Source organism: Galeopterus variegatus, unplaced genomic scaffold (assembly GCF_000696425.1).
Source record: "Galeopterus variegatus unplaced genomic scaffold, G_variegatus-3.0.2 Scaffold4025, whole genome shotgun sequence".
NCBI classification, from domain to species: Eukaryota; Metazoa; Chordata; class Mammalia; order Dermoptera; family Cynocephalidae; genus Galeopterus; species Galeopterus variegatus.
In genome coordinates, this window is record NW_007730136.1 from 18,691 (window position 1) to 36,911 (window position 18,221).

At 49.2% G+C, this 18,221-nt stretch overlaps 1 protein-coding gene across 1 annotated transcript; it reads left to right on the forward strand.

The window, feature by feature from the left end:
* The first annotated feature begins 2,236 nt into the window (after positions 1 to 2,236).
* Positions 2,237 to 14,390, forward strand: ACKR3 (atypical chemokine receptor 3). The gene is made up of 2 exons (XM_008586556.1): positions 2,237 to 2,312; positions 12,494 to 14,390. Exon 2 carries the CDS (start codon positions 12,520 to 12,522, stop codon positions 13,606 to 13,608), a length of 1,089 nt encoding a protein of 362 aa, XP_008584778.1. The 5' UTR covers positions 2,237 to 2,312; positions 12,494 to 12,519; the 3' UTR covers positions 13,609 to 14,390.
* The last annotated feature ends 3,831 nt before the right edge of the window (positions 14,391 to 18,221 follow it).

The window sequence follows — 18,221 nt, forward strand, 5'->3', positions numbered from 1 at the left end:
GCCCACGCTCTCTCTGGAAGACCACTGCACCCTTGCCTGGTGGAACTTGGGTTCCCCCTTGGTCCCGCCCCCCCCCTCGCCTCCAAGCCTGGGCTGGATGTGGTGCGAGGGCTGGGTGCAGGATCTGGGGGCGGGGCCGGGGGTGGGGGGCTGGGTGCAGGCCGCTGTGATGGGGCCTCGGGGATTCTGGCCTGGCTCCCAGCGGGGCGCTACCCAGAAGTGTGAAGTGAGTTCTCCTTTTTTAAAAACCTACTTTGCGTTTTCCTTCCTCCACGTTAGCGACTGCATCCTGTTGCAGACCTCTGTCAAGGCGACTTTTCCTTGAGCGACAGCGCACGTAGTTCAGAGCCGATTGAACCACGTTCTGTGCTTTCTTCTTGCACCCAAGCTGTCAGATGCCAAGTGCTTTCTCTGAAAAAGGGACCACGGGTCCATAGCAGTAGAAAGCCAAGATCACTACAGTCTCAGAGGAGCCTCTGTGCATTTCCATCAGGCCCAGACACACGTCCGCCACGAGGAGAAAAGAGAACCAAAAGGGTTAGGAGACGTCTTCTGGTGAGGGTCAAGGTCCTGCCTAAATCTTGGTGTGTGTCGCAGTTTTCCTTTGCAGTCTCTTGCTCTGGGAGGTTGGAGATGTAGCTTCGGGTGCCAATGTGACCCCAAGAGACACTGAGCCTGTTCCCTAAGGACATGAGCCATATGCTGCTGGGACAGGGTGGGAAAGCTGGCCAGCAGGTTGCTCCTGTGGCCACAGACACACCTATGACAGCCTGGGAGGGCAGGTGTGCCTTTCACTCTCCTACTGAGCAGAGATTTCCACCGTGTTCTGGAGAAAACTGTGAAGCTTTTATCTAAACAAAATATTTCTTTTGTTAAGGGCTTCTCCACACTGAGGCTTTCTAGCCACCTGAGACTTTGACCTCCCAGTCCTCCAGATTCAACATTTGGCTGTCTGCTGTTACTTTTAGTGGAAGTATAAAAAGAAACTCAAAAAGTTTTAGCTTGGGGAAAAGTGTGAATACCACCATACCTCCGCACATTTGACTTTAACTGCTGTTCAAGAATTCCAGGAGAATCATAGCAAAAGGAAGCCAAACACTGCACATGACTCGGGGTGTGGTGGGGGTGCAGCCTCAATAAGCCTGGTTTTAAAAGTGAAAGTTTGGGTTATTGTCTTGTGGTTGATTTTTCTAAATGGGGCATTAGAGATGAATATTGCATGGAACACATTTTTAGACATTAAAATATGCATGGCACACATTTTAAAGTCCTCCCCCCAAGGGCAAGACTTTAACAATATGCTTCTAGGTAATAATGTACATTTCAATAATAATAATAATAATGATTAATGAAGTATTTGCTAAACTCTCCTGAGACAAAGACTTATCAGAAGACATTGTATATACCCCTAATGTGTGTCTGGCACCGGGCAGGAACCATACAGCACTGTCTTGATTAGATTCTAAAGGATTTTGGACCTAAAGTTCCTTACAAATCAAAGTATTCAAATAAAATCTATTGACATATATTATAAAGGCTCCTTTCCCTACTTTTGCTCATACCTAAACTGTTACTTCTGTTTTGGAGGAACTAACAAAGAAAACCCAGGCTTAATAAATCAACACCGAAGTTCAGAAGTTCAGAGTAATTTGTCTTGGGAACAAAGTCTTCCCTAGAGCTAACAGGCATTCAAAGGAACTCTTGGTGTTAATGAGATTATTAGAGATATACCTGAGACCAGATAAATATTTGATGATTTTGCAAAACACTAGGGTTTCTTTGCAGTTTTTCTTCTGCTGACATTTCCTCCCATGGGGTCTGGACCTTGTGGCTTCATTAGACTTTGCAAATGAAGGAAGGCTGGGGTTTCCCAAGAGTGTGCTTGTGCAGGAAACAACAGAGTAGTGGAGGCTTACAAGAGGGTGTGTGTGTGTGTGTATGTGTGTGTGTGGGTGTGTGGGTGTGCGCGTGCGTGCGTGCGTGTGTGCATGTGTAGTGGGGGATGGCTCAGGGGAGGGAGAGATGAGGGTTACAAAGCTGCCATCTAGAGGCGCCTGCCTGCAGTGTATATAATGCAAGTCTGCAGCCGGGAGAGCTCCGCGTGCGTGCGTGCGTGTGTGCATGTGTAGTGGGGGATGGCTCAGGGGAGGGAGAGATGAGGGTTACAAGGCTGCCATCTAGAGGCGCCTGCCTGCAGTGTATATAATGCAAGTCTGCAGCCGGGAGAGCTCACAGTTGCTCCAAACTGCTCTGCACTAGGAGCCAGCGCACAGCCCAGCCAGGAAGGCAAACCGGAGCCCAGCCAGCCGGAGGTAAGGAAACCGTGCTCGCGAGCAGCCCTGCTTGGAGAGGAAGGACAGCAGACAGGGCTTCTGCTCTTAAGCTAAGTGGTCTTTTTTAGAGGACTTCTTTTTAATCGCTGAGATGGAGCTTGAGAGTCTCCAGGTCTAGCTTCTGAGAGCTCAGCCTGCATGCTGCCTGCCTGCATCACAAAGTGCTTCTGCTAATTTGCGACTTCACCTTTTGCAGAGAAAGCAAAAGGTAGTTTTCTTACGTCACTTGTGGAAGGAAATTTCCATTCATATTGGCTGTATTTAGGAATCCGATGTTTATTTGCTGCTGTGGGTACTTAAGCTCCCAGTAAGCAGGGGAACTTAGCAAGAATGCAGGCTGTCCATTCTGCTTGCCCAAAGTTGGCATAGGGATTAGCTTGGCATCACAGTTTGCCTGTTTTGCTTCTGGTATGTCCATTGGGAAATAGGTAGAATTGGCAGTAAATACATAATTCCAGAAAGATGAACTCTTTTTTTTTTTTTTTAAAGAGGCATCTCTAAGTGGAGCAGAAAACTGTGCTGAGAAACTTGGTGAATCCAAAATGTATTTGATATTTGAATTCAGTGCTTTGGGGGATTACCAGATCCTGTAAATCCAGAAGCTATAAATGTGAATGTTAAATACAATCCTTCTTCTTGTCTCTTGATTACATCCTTGCTAATCTAATTTGAGCATTTATTGTTCTCTTAGAAGGTGTTAGTACAACTTCAACTGGGGAAAAAAACCACACACAAAAGTCTAGTATTTTGTAATTTAAATATACTTTTCAGGTAAAACATGAATTTTGTTCAATTTTATTAGCAAGCATAAAGATTCAAGGGGTGACGAGGATTAAGAATTTTGGAGTGAGGTCAGGGATGGGCAGTTAGCCACGGCTTGTAACTTCCAGAGAGAATGAGAAGTTGTAAAAGTCAGACTGGCCGTCTCTCTTTCTCCTCTCTTTCTTTCTTTCTTTCTTTCTTTTTTTCTTTCTTTCATTTGCTCACAAAAGGATTAATTAGTTTTTCAAAAGTGGGCGAGAGCCTCCTTAAATGGTTTACAGCCCTTTGAAGGTATTTGATGCAGTGACATCCCCTGAAACTTCAGTCTGCAAAGTCTCAATGTGGTAACTTTTTTCTTTTCTTTTTAAGCACAGATGCTGCCTTTGTGTCCTTTTATTTATTCCAGGAAAATGTGGAGATCAAATAAGCATGCTTAGAAAAGAAAGTGGAGGCTGCTGGTTTCTGTGCTTTAACTTTCTATAGATTTTAAATGCGTAAACTGCCTGTCTTTCTTTCATCAGAGTATGAGCTTTCCCCAGACATGCAGCTTTCCTCTAAAGCAGAGTTGCACATGGAGCTCCAGCTTGGAAACAATTTGTTCTTTTTCCCCAGCCTCTGCCATAAACACTCAAATGTGCACAGAAATGCTGAGCTTAGTGCCACAGCCTTCAGGAGGTTGGGGGAGGGGAGAGGGAGAGAAACTGCAAGAGATAGGGGTGGAAAAGAACAGGAAAATTGAGAAATGGCAGTATTTTTGCTGCCCATCAGATTTTTTTTTTAAAGGTGCATGCATTGTAGTCATAGTTTTAAAAAAAAGTCCCAGAAAGCATAGCCAAGGCAGCATGCTTGTGCTTAACTTAGTCAGGACTTCAGAGGTGAGTGTATCCCATACTAACAGCAGGTCCTTGGAGAGTAGAGAAAGTATTATGATTTCTAATCAGACCCAGAACAGGCCAAGTACAGGCTTTCTGGATGGAAAAAAAAAAAAATCTGAAACATAAAAAAACCCTACTTAATCAGGAACAGTGGCTTTTTGTGTGATCATTTGAGGCAGAGAGCTCCTGTTTTCATGTCGACACGAGAGAAGCTGGTGGAAGTTACTCAAACCTGAGGCCGAAGGGCAGTTACTTTATAAACCTTAAGAGTAACCGAGGAGAAAGAAAAGGACCTCAAAGATTTCAGAACTTTAGATTTTTCTCAGTGATTTTGCAGAACATGAATGGAATTTGAGGCCAGAAGGCATTTGTACTTTTAAACTCAGTAACCAAGGAACTAAGTTTTCCTCTGGAATAAGAATAGTATTAAAATGTCTTCCAATTGTGTGTAATTATAATTTAGGTGGCGTCACGTCAAGTGTTTTTAAAGTCTACTGAAGACTGTAGGTATAGCTCCAGAACACATATTCTCTATTAAAATAAAAGCAAGCAAACAAGGAAAAAAAGGAAGGAAGGAAGGGAGAAAGATAGGGAGGAAGGGGAAGAGGGGGTGTCCCTGATTTTGAGTACTTGATAGTTTTTTGCAGCGAATATTAGATGCTTTAGTTATTAGGAATGAACTAATTTAGAATTGGGGAAAAAAACAACCATTATTACTTATTATTAAAGTGATCAGGCATTTCATGATTTTATGGTGACAATTTTGCAGAGCCACAGGTAAGTTTGGTAGCAGCCTGTTTTATTCCAGGTGCTCAAAAAGTGGAAGGGCTGAGACTATCTCAGGTGGCCTTGAACCACTGGTGGCTAAGGGACAGATAAAGGAGCCATGGGCAGCATGCATGACTTTGCATTTTGAAGGCTGTGTCGGCCAGATGGCTAGCATCTTCTTTTCCTGTCCTAACAGGTACCTTTGCAAAGTCTTCCCTCCGTTTTCTCTGAAGAGCCTCAGGTTGTGCAGTATTCTCCTGGGATGCCCATTGTGTCTCCCAGTCTGGTGACCTCCCACCGCCTCGCCCTGGTCCTAAGCTTTGAGGGAATTAGGGCTCTGATTACACTCGGCCAACCCAGACGGCAGCCTTTGTGACGTGGGAATCTCTGGATCTGCTCTTCTGGGTACAGCTTTGCTTTCCTGTTGGGCAGCTGAGCACAATAGACCAGATTGGGTTTCTGGATGTTGGATTCATTTTATGCTCCAAACACCTAAAAGTGGACGAGGATGTCCCATGTGTGAATGTGAAGTCTGTCTAAGGACTCTGGGAATAGCTGACATTCATCTGAATCAGGGTGTGGATTTTTCTCTGTTTATTATTTTTTGAGTTCTCAAATGATTCAGAGTGATTTCTTACTTGCATAAGATAAGATCACTCGGGGGTCACTGATGCATGTGTAATCGAGACTGCATTGTTTTCCGTTTGCTTGGCTCTGGGGGACAGAGAGCTCCCCTCCGTGCTCTCAGTCCTCCCAGGTAGCTGCAGAGAGCCTGCTTGCGCTAAGCTCGCCTAGGCTTCTCCCCAGATTTCTTGGTTGGTTAGTGCAGGATTGGTTAGAACACACACTCGCACACACGCCTCAATGCTTTGCAAGTTCCTAGTGGTTCTTGAGAGGTAGCGTGGGTTCTCCTCATCTCAACTGCAAGCTCGGTGTAAACTGGGGCCAGCCAAATACAAGAGGTTGTTCTTTCACAAAGAGACCAGAGCACGAGCTTTTTCCTAGCAGGATTCCCACTAGGTAAAGTCTCTGGAGAAGTTGAGGGTGAAGAGAGCCCCGTTCTTAGCCACAAGCCCGAGATAACTCTGTTTCTTCACCTGTCCTGGCCTCAGTTTCCAGGTGTGCAAACAGTGAGTGCGGTTCATCAAGGTGATCATCTCTTACCTTGGGACAACACTGAATTTCTCTATGTGTGGGAAAACTTGGTCATAACAATGAAATTCCACTGTAGGGCACAGGTCAAAAATTGCAGAAAGCCAGTAAAGGAGGTGACTTCAAGGCAGAGGTGAGTGTATCCCATACTAACAGCCTTCTGAAAGGCTCAGAGGGCCAGAGGGCCTCTTGCTTCTGAACTGGTGCAGGGCCCCAGGCCTGGTTCCTTGTTATCTTATCTGCACTACAGTAGAGTGGTCACGCCTTCCTCTTTCCAGGTGTCTGCTTCAGTCTGGGCTGCACCCAGCCGCCACAGCCCCTTCTGCAAAGACTTCTGGTTTGTCTGCATCACCTCCACTCTCAAAAGGCTTCTCTGCCCCAAAGCCATGGCCCTGCTCAAGGCCTCCATGGTTCCTGCATGGACAAGCCCAGGTCTGACTTCTTGCCCACCCTTCCGGGCCCGACTCCTATCCCCATCTCTCCTTATAGAGAGCCCTTGCCACAGCCAGGCTGGGTGACTCTGCCTTCACGGCGGCACCCTCCCCAAATATGCCCTGACCACCCCGCCCTTCTCCTTGCAGGTCCCCCTAAGCCACTGGTGTGGAAACCCTCATCCTCCTGCAAGGGGCACCCACCATCTCACTCATGCCTTGGAGGGTGATGGGCCATCGTGCCTTCCTGACCTTCTCAGTAGACAGTGAGGTTTTGCAGCGGTGGAGGAGGGGGCAGGAGAGATGATTGTGGTTTGTTACTCTCATGTGTCCCAGAGCAGGGCCCCCTCGCAGAGGCTCTGCACACATTGGCTCAGTGAGGGTTTCCGAAAAGTATCTTCTGGACCCCTATTTCCAGTCCTGGCCTCAGCTCACCGTCGCAGTGGAGCTTGATGAAATATTGGTTTATTGAACATTTACTTTGTGCCGAGTTGCTGTGCTTGCTGGGGCTACACAAAGATGAATGAATCATGGTTGGGGTGCTGGGCTTGCGTGGGAATGCGGTGGAGGGGGGAGAAATGTGGAGAACTCTAGGGTACAGTTAGAGATTCCAGAACGGAGCTGCATAGCACAGGTTGGGGGAAGGTGGGAAGAAGGGGAGGGCATAGGGGTCAGTTGGTAAGAGTCTTGCTAGTCTGGGATCGGAGATTGCAAACACATTGAAGGCACTAGCCAGACATCTGAATGCTTGGCAGTCTCTGGAGGGAACTAACCAGTGTAAGGACACGGGATCTCAGGCCAAGCCACTGCCCCATGAGACTCTAAACTTGGAGACTTCTAATTCTGTCTTTACCCCCGCCTTGCTGGGTGAGCTCAGGCAAACCATTTGGGCTGCTTGCTGCGGCTCGGTGGTGCTCAAGGATACTTGGTGGATGACTAATAAACCCCAGAAATGAGAAGTGCATCTCCCAGATAAGTCCTCCAGTTGACAAAGAGGAGCCCTTGCACCATTTGGGATGTGAGTGCTGATTCCCTTTACAGGCCACAGGAAAATCCCCTTCCTGTCACTTCAGGTGTGGAACAAGGCCACTGAAACAGTGGTCCCAATGGAAAGACACAATGAGATGGAACAGAGCAGTGCTGGGAAAGGAACGAACACTGACGTTGACCGCTTTCTGTTCTCAGTTGGGTCTCTATGGTCTAGAAAAATGGAACACGAGCCTTTATTGTTTTGTGGGTCATTCCTCCCTCTATTAAAATTTACATAATTCTTGACGTCAAATTTCACATACAGAAGTTTATAGAGGAAAAACTACAACGTCCCTTTGTCCCCTCGTCCCGCCCTCCTGGCCCAGCGCTTTATACTTACCGCAGGTCTTTCTCTGTGCCTTTGTGCACATATATTTTACATGTAAAGATACACATAATTTTAGCTTTTGTTCCTGCACAGATGGGGTTCTGCTGTGTGCGTGTGTGCACATCTGCACATGGCCTTTCCGTGAGCAACCTGCCGCACCTTTCCATGTTGGTGAAAGTAGGCCTCCCTCTCTTGACAGCGACATCATATTCCAGACAGTGCATGCGCCATACATTATTAAACCATTCCTTTATTGATGGACGTTCATGTTGCCTCCAATTTTTGCTAGTAAATAAGTACAGCTTCAATAAGCATCTTGTATACACATTTGGGGGCATGTGAATATTTCAAGAGAAATGTGTGAACTAGTAAATTCATAGAAATGGAAAAATCCTTTATTCTGAGCCCCTTTTTCCTTCCACCTGGAATCCTATATGCAGGTGCTTTGCGATTTGTGTCTGACGTGAGACTCATCCCCCTGCCCACCCTAGTGTGGCACTGAGCCCAGAGACAGGCAGACAGTGGGCAGGTTTGATTAACACCCAGAAATTTCTCTTAAACTCTTGTCTCGAGCAGACAGGATTGGAATCGCTGGTTGACTCCAGCAGAGGGTGACTGGTCTGCGTGGGATGAGGAAGTCTCCTGCAGGTCCCGTTGGCAGTCATCCCTGCCCGCCTCCCAGCATAAATGGACCAGTTTCCCTGGCTGAGTGGCCTCGCACCTGTGTGCCAGGAGCTGGGGCTGGCCCAGGCAGACCTGTGCAGAATGCAATCAGCTCTTTATGTACTGGCTGAGGTAATCCCCTGCTCTTGCTTGAGGGGATCTGGGATTCCTGTGCAGGGTGCTGCAGGAGTCATTAGGGGCCTGCCCCTCTCTCCTCCCTCCACTGGCAGATTTTGCTGAGAGTTTTGTCTCCAGGCTGCTGGAAATCAGGCACCCTGGGTAGGCAGTTCATAGTGTACCTTGTCATGCTTTTGTTCATACCACGGACCCTGAGCATGTCATTGTTAGGATCTAAGCAGGTAATTTAGGAAGGTTCTTTGCTCCGTTGGTGGACATACACCATCAGTGATGGCGTTAAATGAAAGTAGCCCCTGCCCAGCCCAGACGTCCTGCACACAGGCCTGGGCAGCCGGAGCCTTTGTGGCCGCCACATTCCAAATTACATGGCAGTTTCCTATTTTGAATAAGGCGATTGTCTTTGTTAAATAATATTCTCTCTTCTGGAAACAGCCCTTGTTTGTTTCTGAAACTTAATGCATGAAAAACACTGAAGTGACAAAAGTCTAAGCTATTGTGTGGCGTTTTTTGTTTCCTTTAGTTCCCCGTTTAACTTTGTGCAGGATCTGATGACCGCACTGTCTGCTGAATCTCCTTTCTCCATGCCTCCCTTCCTTTGTCTGACCACTGGGCCTTCAGGCCCCCCCAGGAGAAGGCAGGTGGTCAGAGTGTGGGCTTCTGGCTTCATCTCCTGGCCAGTCCCAGCATGTGTTGCCCCTTCCCTGGGCTGATTGGTTGTCGATTATTGATGATTGGTGATCGGTGATCAGTGTTTGGTGATTGGTGATCAGTGATTGGGGCCAGCATGGGGCCTCCCTGCTTCCGTGCTCTCATTCACCCTTGGGCAGGAACAGCTATGCCCCTGCTGGAAGTTTCCTACTGTTAGAAGGGAGGGAGGTTGGCCAGTCTCAGGAATGCTGCCTCTGACTCCAAGGACCAGTGGTCACTAAATTAAATATTCTTTTCCCAGAGGGCAGAGGCAGAAACCAAAGGGCTGGATTGGGACTCTCTGGGCCCTGTCCACCCCCACCACCATTCTGGGCTCTGAGAATATGGAAGGCTGGCAGCCCCAAAGGTGTGAGTGTCAGAGTCTGCTTTGCAGGAGAAGTGGGGGGACCTGGAAGGACACATTGGAGACATAAGAGGCAGATGCCTTTTCATTCTGTGATCCTGCCCCCTGCATGGGTCCCTGTGTGCTAACAACATTCAGGTGTCTGCTGGCCAGCACCACACCATGCCTGTGCACTGGAGGGCAAGGAAGGCCAAGCCAGAGGAACATCTCCAGGGTGTGAAGGAGAGGTGGGCAGGTCTTGGATCTAAGTTCAGGCTAACAGAGGCTGAGGGTCGTTCCTTTCTTTCCAGCCCCTGTGGAAACCCAAATCCCAGGATTTATGGCTGCTTCTGCCGAGGCTGGTGGCTGTGCCAGTGGGGGCAGAGGCAGGAGCTGAGCCCGACACCAGCCAAGCTGCTCTCTGGTCCCCACAGCCGTCCTCACTGTCCACCCGAGTTCCTCCACTCTCCAGAGACTGTGGGGTCAGCTGAGAGTGTGGGATGGAAGTGCTCTGTAAACTAAGCCACGGTGCAAATGTGTTCATTTTAAGGAAATGGGAAAAAAGAGGAAGGGTCACTGTGCTAGATCCGTGCAGGGGAGCAAAGGTGAAATCCTTGCTTTGCTCCCACTTGCAATCACGGACGCAGAGTGGAGGGTCGGTGCTGGCCATTTAGTACCCAATGGGAGGTGGCAACAGTAGCTTCAAGGCACAGTCTGGGGCTGGCTGTCCACCCTGAGGCCAGCCTGGCAGTTCGGGGAGGCACAGCTTCTTGATGGCATCCTCTGCAGCACTGCCGGGTCCTTGTGGAGTCTGTAGGGCTGTATCTTAGGACAGGGTGTGCCACAGTCTCCTAATCTGAATTTATTTGTCCTAAACATGATCTTGCTAATCTCTATGGGCACCCTCTTGGGCTCATGTATGAGGTCCTGCAACATGTCATTGGTCACAGGGCTTGGGTCTCCCTGGTGGGATAATTCCAAAGCTGTGTGGACCGAGGCTTCCACCACAGAGGGCTTTCAGAGCAGGGAGGGGCTGTGGCCACTGTGGGAGGCCTGGCTCTCCCAACTGGCAGCAGAGGACACTCAGGCCTGGTTAGGTCACCAGGAGGGGAGTCCACAGCCATTTGCATCCCACAGGGAGATAAAGGGGATGCTGCAGACAGTCTCCCTTATGGGACATCTGCTGTGAGTTTTGAGACTACAGAGATGATCCGGGCAGGCTGCAGAATTTCTCCGTTTTCAGGGACTCTGTTCGTGTTGTCCTGAAGGAGAAACCGATCAAACTACCCCATCTTGTGTGAGTTTTGAATCCCCCTCTGTTGGGGATACTCATTACCCAGCCAGGAGGAGCCAGTTTCCAATATGGGAATGAATTAAGTGAGGATGTGCTTTTTGCTAAAGGGGAAACTGATTGCCTCTGGCTGGAGAGTCTCCGGTTCTTTCTCAGGGGAAAGGTGGGGGTGGTGTGTGAACTTTTATTGAGCATCTGCTATGTGCCAGATTCTATATTAAGCCCTTTAGTCTTAGGAGATCCATGAGATAGGTGCTGTTGTTCTGGAGAAGCAGACATAGACAGTTTAACTAACTAGTCTCAAGTTAAACACTAATGAGTAGGTGCCAGACTTCCAACCCAGGACTATCTGATCACAGAATCAGGGCGTTTCCACTCATGACTTCTCGTACTGTTAGCGCAGCCACCTGGGCACTGACCATTGACCTCTATGCTCTAGCAAGTTTCCATATGTGACCTGGAGCCCACTTTAAATGAACTTGGCAAAGAAGCTTGACTCCTGGTCAGTCATTACTTGTGACAGGTGAGAGGGAAGATCTGACTCAACAGTGTAGAGATCTCTCTCAACAGTGCGCCGTCAGGCTGATTTTCTCATTGTATTCCCCCTCCCCATAATCATGCAGTGTGGTTCAGGCAGTGTGGACTCCTGACCCAGGACCTAGGCCTGGAGGGATCTCAGGGCCTTCGAGTGGACAGACAGACAGCAGAAGACAGCCCTGGCAGCTCTCTCATAGTTGGTATATCTGTGGAGAAATTGCTTCCAGATACAGTGGCACTTTGTTGCTGAATTCTTGCTGGGTGATACATGGTGACAGTTCAGGGTATTGGCCTCACATCAGGTCAGCAGGGAAAGCAGTTGGGAAAACCGTCAGCCCTCCAGAAATGCAGCAGGTGGTGATTTTCGTGTTTTGGGTCTTGGCACAAGTTGCTCTTGAAATCATTGAACAAATAAAGGAACGGAAAACTAGGCAGTGGCCCAGAGCTGGAGACAGCGGTCAGTTGCCCTTAACAGAAAATCTCACGGCAGGTTTGGGGCACGGTCCAGCTGCCGAGTGTTCCGCATGTACTCACCATAGTTCAAGAGGTCTTCAAGACTGCAAACTGAAGGCAGCCTGAGACTCAGCTTCACACATGAATTTTGCAGAATGGTGAAAAGCACCGAGTCACATTTTAAGTGCAAATGTGGAAGAGGATTTGAAGTGCTTGCATTAAGACACCAAAGCAGGACACTTGTAACACAACAGTGCCAGGAACAGGTCAACCCTGACAATCTTTGGTGACGCAGATAAAACAGCTCCACTGTCCCCTGCTGAGAATGAGCTGCCATCAGCACTGCTGTGGCGCGGCTCTGTGGCCTGACGTTTCCTTGGCCCCTGTACTGTGTTGATTTCACACGCTGGCTCGGCCAGGCTCAGGAGGTCTTGAGAACACAGACATGAAAAGATCCAGAAAGGAAACACTGTTCCTTGCTCTGAGAACCACATGGATTTAGATTCTGGGGATGTTTTATTTTGTCTCGCAGAGTTCTGTTAAGGTTTGTTTCTTTTCTCCTTTCTTTGCAAAGACACTACAGAGCTAAAGCAAAACAGCTGAGCAAATCAGAATGCTAGAAAAGCATTTTGACTGAAACCTGTTTTTCCTAACGAAGTAATTTTTCTCCTCCATCTTTTTTGCTTGTTCATTTCTCCTGTAGATCATCTGATCATTGCCCTCGAAACCATGGATTTGCATCTCTTCGACTACTCGGAACCGGGGAACTTCTCCGACATCAGCTGGCCTTGCAACAGCAGCGACTGCATCGTGGTCGACACGGTGCAGTGCCCCATCATGCCCAACAAAAGCGTCCTGCTGTACACGCTCGCCTTCATTTACATTTTCATCTTCGTGATCGGCATGATTGCTAACTCTGTGGTGGTCTGGGTGAACATCCAGGCCAAGACCACGGGCTACGACACCCACTGCTACATCCTGAACCTGGCCATTGCCGACCTGTGGGTGGTCATCACCATTCCGGTCTGGGTGGTCAGCCTCGTGCAGCATAACCAGTGGCCCATGGGCGAGCTCACGTGCAAGGTCACGCACCTCATCTTCTCCATCAACCTCTTCGGCAGCATCTTCTTCCTCACGTGCATGAGTGTGGACCGCTACCTGTCCATCACGTGCTTCACCCACACCTCCAGCAGCAGGAAGAAGACGGTGCGCCGCATCGTCTGCGTCCTGGTGTGGCTGCTGGCCTTCTGTGTGTCCCTGCCCGACACCTACTACCTGAAGACCGTCACATCTGCTTCCAACAACGAGACCTACTGCCGGTCCTTCTATCCCGAGCACAGCATCAAGGAGTGGCTGATCGGCATGGAGCTGGTCTCTGTGGTCTTGGGCTTCGCCATCCCTTTCTCCATCATCGCCGTCTTCTACTTTCTGCTCGCCAGGGCCATCTCGGCATCAGGCGACCAGGAGAAGCACAGCAGCCGGAAGATCATCTTCTCCTACGTGGTGGTCTTCCTCGTCTGCTGGCTCCCCTACCACGTTGTGGTGCTCCTCGACATCTTCTCCATCCTGCACTACATCCCCTTCACCTGCCAGCTGGAGAACGTCCTCTTCACGGCACTGCATGTCACACAGTGTCTGTCGCTGGTGCACTGCTGCGTCAACCCCGTGCTTTATAGCTTCATCAACCGCAACTACAGGTACGAGCTGATGAAGGCCTTCATCTTTAAGTACTCGGCCAAAACAGGCCTCACCAAGCTCATCGATGCCTCCAGAGTCTCGGACACAGAGTACTCGGTTCTGGAGCAGAATGCCAAATGATCTGCCCTGCAGAGGCTCTGGGGCCAGGTGCTGGTTTTGAACAGGGCATTGGGCCACGTGGTTTTCGAGTAAAGGAAAGTGGCTTTGGGTCTTGATGCTTGAGCAGTGCAAAGAGGGGGATGTGGTTACTGTGTATCCTTTCTCTCTCTCATGCCTTGTGGCTCCTGCATTGTGGTGTGTCCTGACACTTTTGCAGCAGGCAGACCTGTCTTGTGCAGCTGGTGCTGTGTGTCAAAGCCAGCTTCAGGACCAGCTCGCCCGGATTTCTGTAAAATAGGACTTCCGATGTTCCCTGAATTTTTTTTATATGGTGATTTGTATTTAAATTTTAAGACTTTATTTTCTCATTATTGGTGTACCTTATAAATGTATTTGAAAGGTAAATATATTTTAAATATTGTTTGGGAGGTATCGTGCTGACATCTATTCAGAGGGTGGTAGTTTTAAGGTTAGTTTGACTTCAGCTTTGACTAAGGATGACATTAATTGTTAGCTGTTTTGAAATTTATATATATAAATATATAAATATATGCCAGTCTTGGCTGAAATGTTTTATTTACAATAGTTTTATGTCTGTGTGGTGTTTTGTACCAGTGCAAGATATGGAACGAAAACTGCACCTTAATGCAGTTTGGGACATTAATAGTATTGTAAAGCTACATTTAAAACAACACAAAACAAAACAAGACTGTTCCAGGCTGCAAATCTGTGCACAAAACGAACAGTCAAAGAGTTCTCTCAATTTGTAAGTTATTATTTTTAATAAAGATTTTTGTTTCCTAGAAATGCATCCGTGCCTTAGTTTTAAGAGCATGTTTTGGCATTTAGATTAAGTAGCATGGGTGATAATAATATGCAGGTATACATGACATGTCCAGGCCAACCAAATAAATATGGTAAAGAAGGGAGTGCTATCTCACAGCAAAACCCAAGGGATGAAATGATACAAAAGGAAAAACATTTGTGCACATTGAGTATTTTGTGTGTCTTTAAAATTTTTCAGGCAATGCTGTGTTTGAGGGAGGGGAGATGTTTGGGAGGGTGTAGCTACATGGCCGTCGAGAGCAAAGATGCATCTACTGGCCCCCCAGGATGTTTTGGGGCCCAGGACTTCTGTCTCCCTCTGTACTGTCCGTGTGCTTCCAGGGCCACATGTCACAGCGCCGTAGACCTTCTCTGTTAAGGGTCTGTGGTTTAAGTCCTGCCTTCCCTTTCTGTTGATGCCTCCAAGAGAAATTCTCTTCAAACTCTCCATTTAAAATATACAAACCACTTACCCTCTTGAGGCCATGCGAGGTGTGAATCCCCGGCCTGTGTGTTACCACATGAACTTCACTGCTGCTGGCGGTTTGAAAGGGCACCCTCAGGATGTCTGTTTTCTGCTGTGCCCTCACCAGCTCTACGTGGAGCTGCAAGAGTGGTGGTGACCTCAACAGGCAGGGCGTCTGGGCAGGAGCTCAGCAGGGTCGGCTCCCACCACTGCCCTTAGTACCTCCACCTCTGATGAGACCCGAATGCACAGAGAGCTCTTTGCCCACTCAAAGGCGGGCCCAAGCCAGACGCTCCACTCTCACCCGTGAACCTGCGGCTCCTACCATAGAGGAAAGCACCCCGTGCGTGTCAGCTCGTACGCGGACTCACAGCTGGCAGCCCTGTGGTCCCCAGGGGCTCATAGACTGGGACTGTTGCAGGAAGGCTACTGTTTCCTGCAAAGGGCTCCACGGCTTAGAGTTGTGGCACCAGGTCACAACTTTCCTTAGATATCTACTTGATACGGGCCTTGTTCCAAACAGGTTTCTGGTCTGACAACACAAACGTGGATAGTGGGATAACAGCATAACAGCAGGCAAAGATGTCGGGATGCAGGAAAAGTAAGGGGAGAGCAGCCACATGAAGTCAGGGGAAAGTCACCACCTAGACATGGGAGCTCCTTGACAACGAAGGCGGATCCCACCTTGCTCCCTGCCTTCTCATGGCCCAAGTTCAGAGATGTACTCTCCAAGCAATAAATTCAAGGTGGCAAGGGGGAGGGTGGGGACGTAAATCGCAGGCCACAAGCTCAGCTGTGCAATAGATGAAGCAATAAAAGATAATTCGACTTAATTTCTACTTTGAGGCTCCATCTCAGTCAATTCCACGCTGATGTCTGGGTGTCCACTGTCTGTCTGGTCCCCACACAGGTCTCTGGTGTCACCCCCATTAGGAACACTTGCCATGCAGGACCGTGGGGCTGCCCCAGAGCCCGTCTGCTTTCCTACCACCGCTGCTGCTTCCCACACTGAGTTATGAAGGGGGGCGGAGGAAGAGCAGATGCTGAACTGAACTGAGATCACAGGTGGCACCTGTGCAGGACCGTGGGGCTGCCCCAGAGCCCGTCTGCTTTCCTACCACCGCTGCTGCTTCCCACACTGCGTTATGAAGGGGGGCGGAGGAAGAGCAGATGCTGAACTGAACTGAGATCACAGGTGGCACCTTTTGCTTTGGGGGGATCTTCTCTCTCCCACAGGGCCCAGGGCTGCCACTGTCCCGGACCCTCAGCCGTCCCTGGGGCCTGCTGTCTCCATCATGGGGATGCCCCACGACTCCGCTGTCTGTTCCTTCTGTAAATCCCCTTCTTGGTCCTGCCTGGGCCTCAAAGACTTGCTGATTAGTCCGAGGTTTCCTCTGACTTGGCTGCAACACCCTTTCCAAGAGTAACAGGAATAATAGGGGCAGGTTGGGGGCACAGAAAGCCCAAGGGATGGCATTGGTTCATATTGAAAAGTGAATTCTGGCCCACTCTATGGGCGTGGACATGGAGGGGACAGTTGGATTTGTGTGCCAGGTTTGGATAAGGGGGTGGGCCCTGGGGGAAGAAGGGATGGGCAGAAGACCCCAGCCCTCCTCAAAGCCAGAGAACAGAGGGCCTGAAATTCTGTCATTTGAGGGTCAGTCTTTCGGCATTCTTTTTGATGGGCAGATCTTCAAAAAATGCCAGCCTCCTGAGGTGATAAGAAAGCTGCTCATGACTTGGCAAACGATGGCATTAAGACTGCAGAGAGGATGTCTGGAGCCCTAGGCATAGGGTGGGACCTCAGAGTTGGGGCAAAAGTGGCTTTTGCTTCCTTGATGGCACTTCCTGGAGCCCCCCTCACACCCCAGTGAGAGGGGAAATTTTCTCTCCATTTCCTCTCCATTCTGCCATTTGTAGGTGAAATGCCAGAGGTGGGCGGGCAGTGGGAGCCAATGGCAGCCTGCTGTCAGCACTAAATACTTTCCTTCTGGCTCAGCAGATAGGCAGCCCATGGGAATTATACCCTGGGTTCCCTGCGAGTGAAGGAGAAAACCAGTGCCACCAAAAATGCCAGAAGTAAAGTGCTCTGGGCACAGAGGAATGAAATCTATTCACTGGTTGATGGACTTTCCAGGAGTTTCACAGCAACTTGGGGTGAGACCCCAATGACATCTGTGTTCAGAGCTGGCAGAGCAGCAAGCAGTTTTAAAGCAAAGAGTAACAGGAATAATAGGGGCAGGTTGGGGGCACAGAAAGCCCAAGGGATGGCATTGGTTCATATTGAAAAGTGAATTCTGGCCCACTCTATGGGCGTGGACATACATGGAGGGGACAGTTGGATTTGTGTGCCAGGTTTGGATAAGGGGGTGGGCCCTGGGGGAAGAAGGGATGGGCAGAAGACCCCAGCCCTCCTCAAAGCCAGAGAACAGAGGGCCTGAAATTCTGTCATTTGAGGGTCAGTCTTTCGGCATTCTTTTTGATGGGCAGATCTTCAAAAAATGCCAGCCTCCTGAGTAGAGTAACAGGAATAATAGGGGCAGGTTGGGGGCACAGAAAGCCCAAGGGAGGGCATTGGTTCATATTGAAAAGTGAATTCTGGCCCACTCTATGGGCGTGGACATGGAGGGGACAGTTGGATTTGTGTGCCAGGTTTGGATAAGGGGGTGGGCCCTGGGGGAAGAAGGGATGGGCAGAAGACCCCAGCCCTCCTCAAAGCCAGAGAACAGAGGGCCTGAAATTCTGTCATTTGAGGGTCAGTCTTTCGGCATTCTTTTTGATGGGCAGATCTTCAAAAAATGCCAGCCTCCTGAGGTGATAAGAAAGCTGCTCATGACTTGGCAAACGATGGCATTAAGACTGCAGAGAGGATGTCTGGAGCCCTAGGCATAGGGTGGGACCTCAGAGTTGGGGCAAAAGTGGCTTTTGCTTCCTTGATGGCACTTCCTGGAGCCCCCCTCACACCCCAGTGAGAGGGGAAATTTTCTCTCCATTTCCTCTCCATTCTGCCATTTGTAGGTGAAATGCCAGAGGTGGGCGGGCAGTGGGAGCCAATGGCAGCCTGCTGTCAGCACTAAATACTTTCCTTCTGGCTCAGCAGATAGGCAGCCCATGGGAATTATACCCTGGGTTCCCTGCGAGTGAAGGAGAAAACCAGTGCCACCAAAAATGCCAGAAGTAAAGTGCTCTGGGCACAGAGGAATGAAATCTATTCACTGGTTGATGGACTTTCCAGGAGTTTCACAGCAACTTGGGGTGAGACCCCAATGACATCTGTGTTCAGAGCTGGCAGAGCAGCAAGCAGTTTTAAAGCACTGCAGCGGGACACTTCTTGGGGTCTCTC

Bases quoted from the DNA above. Each gene is read 5' to 3' on its own strand.
- ACKR3 (XM_008586556.1), top strand. From the start codon at position 12,520: ATGGATTTGCATCTCTTCGACTACTCGGAACCGGGGAACTTCTCCGAC.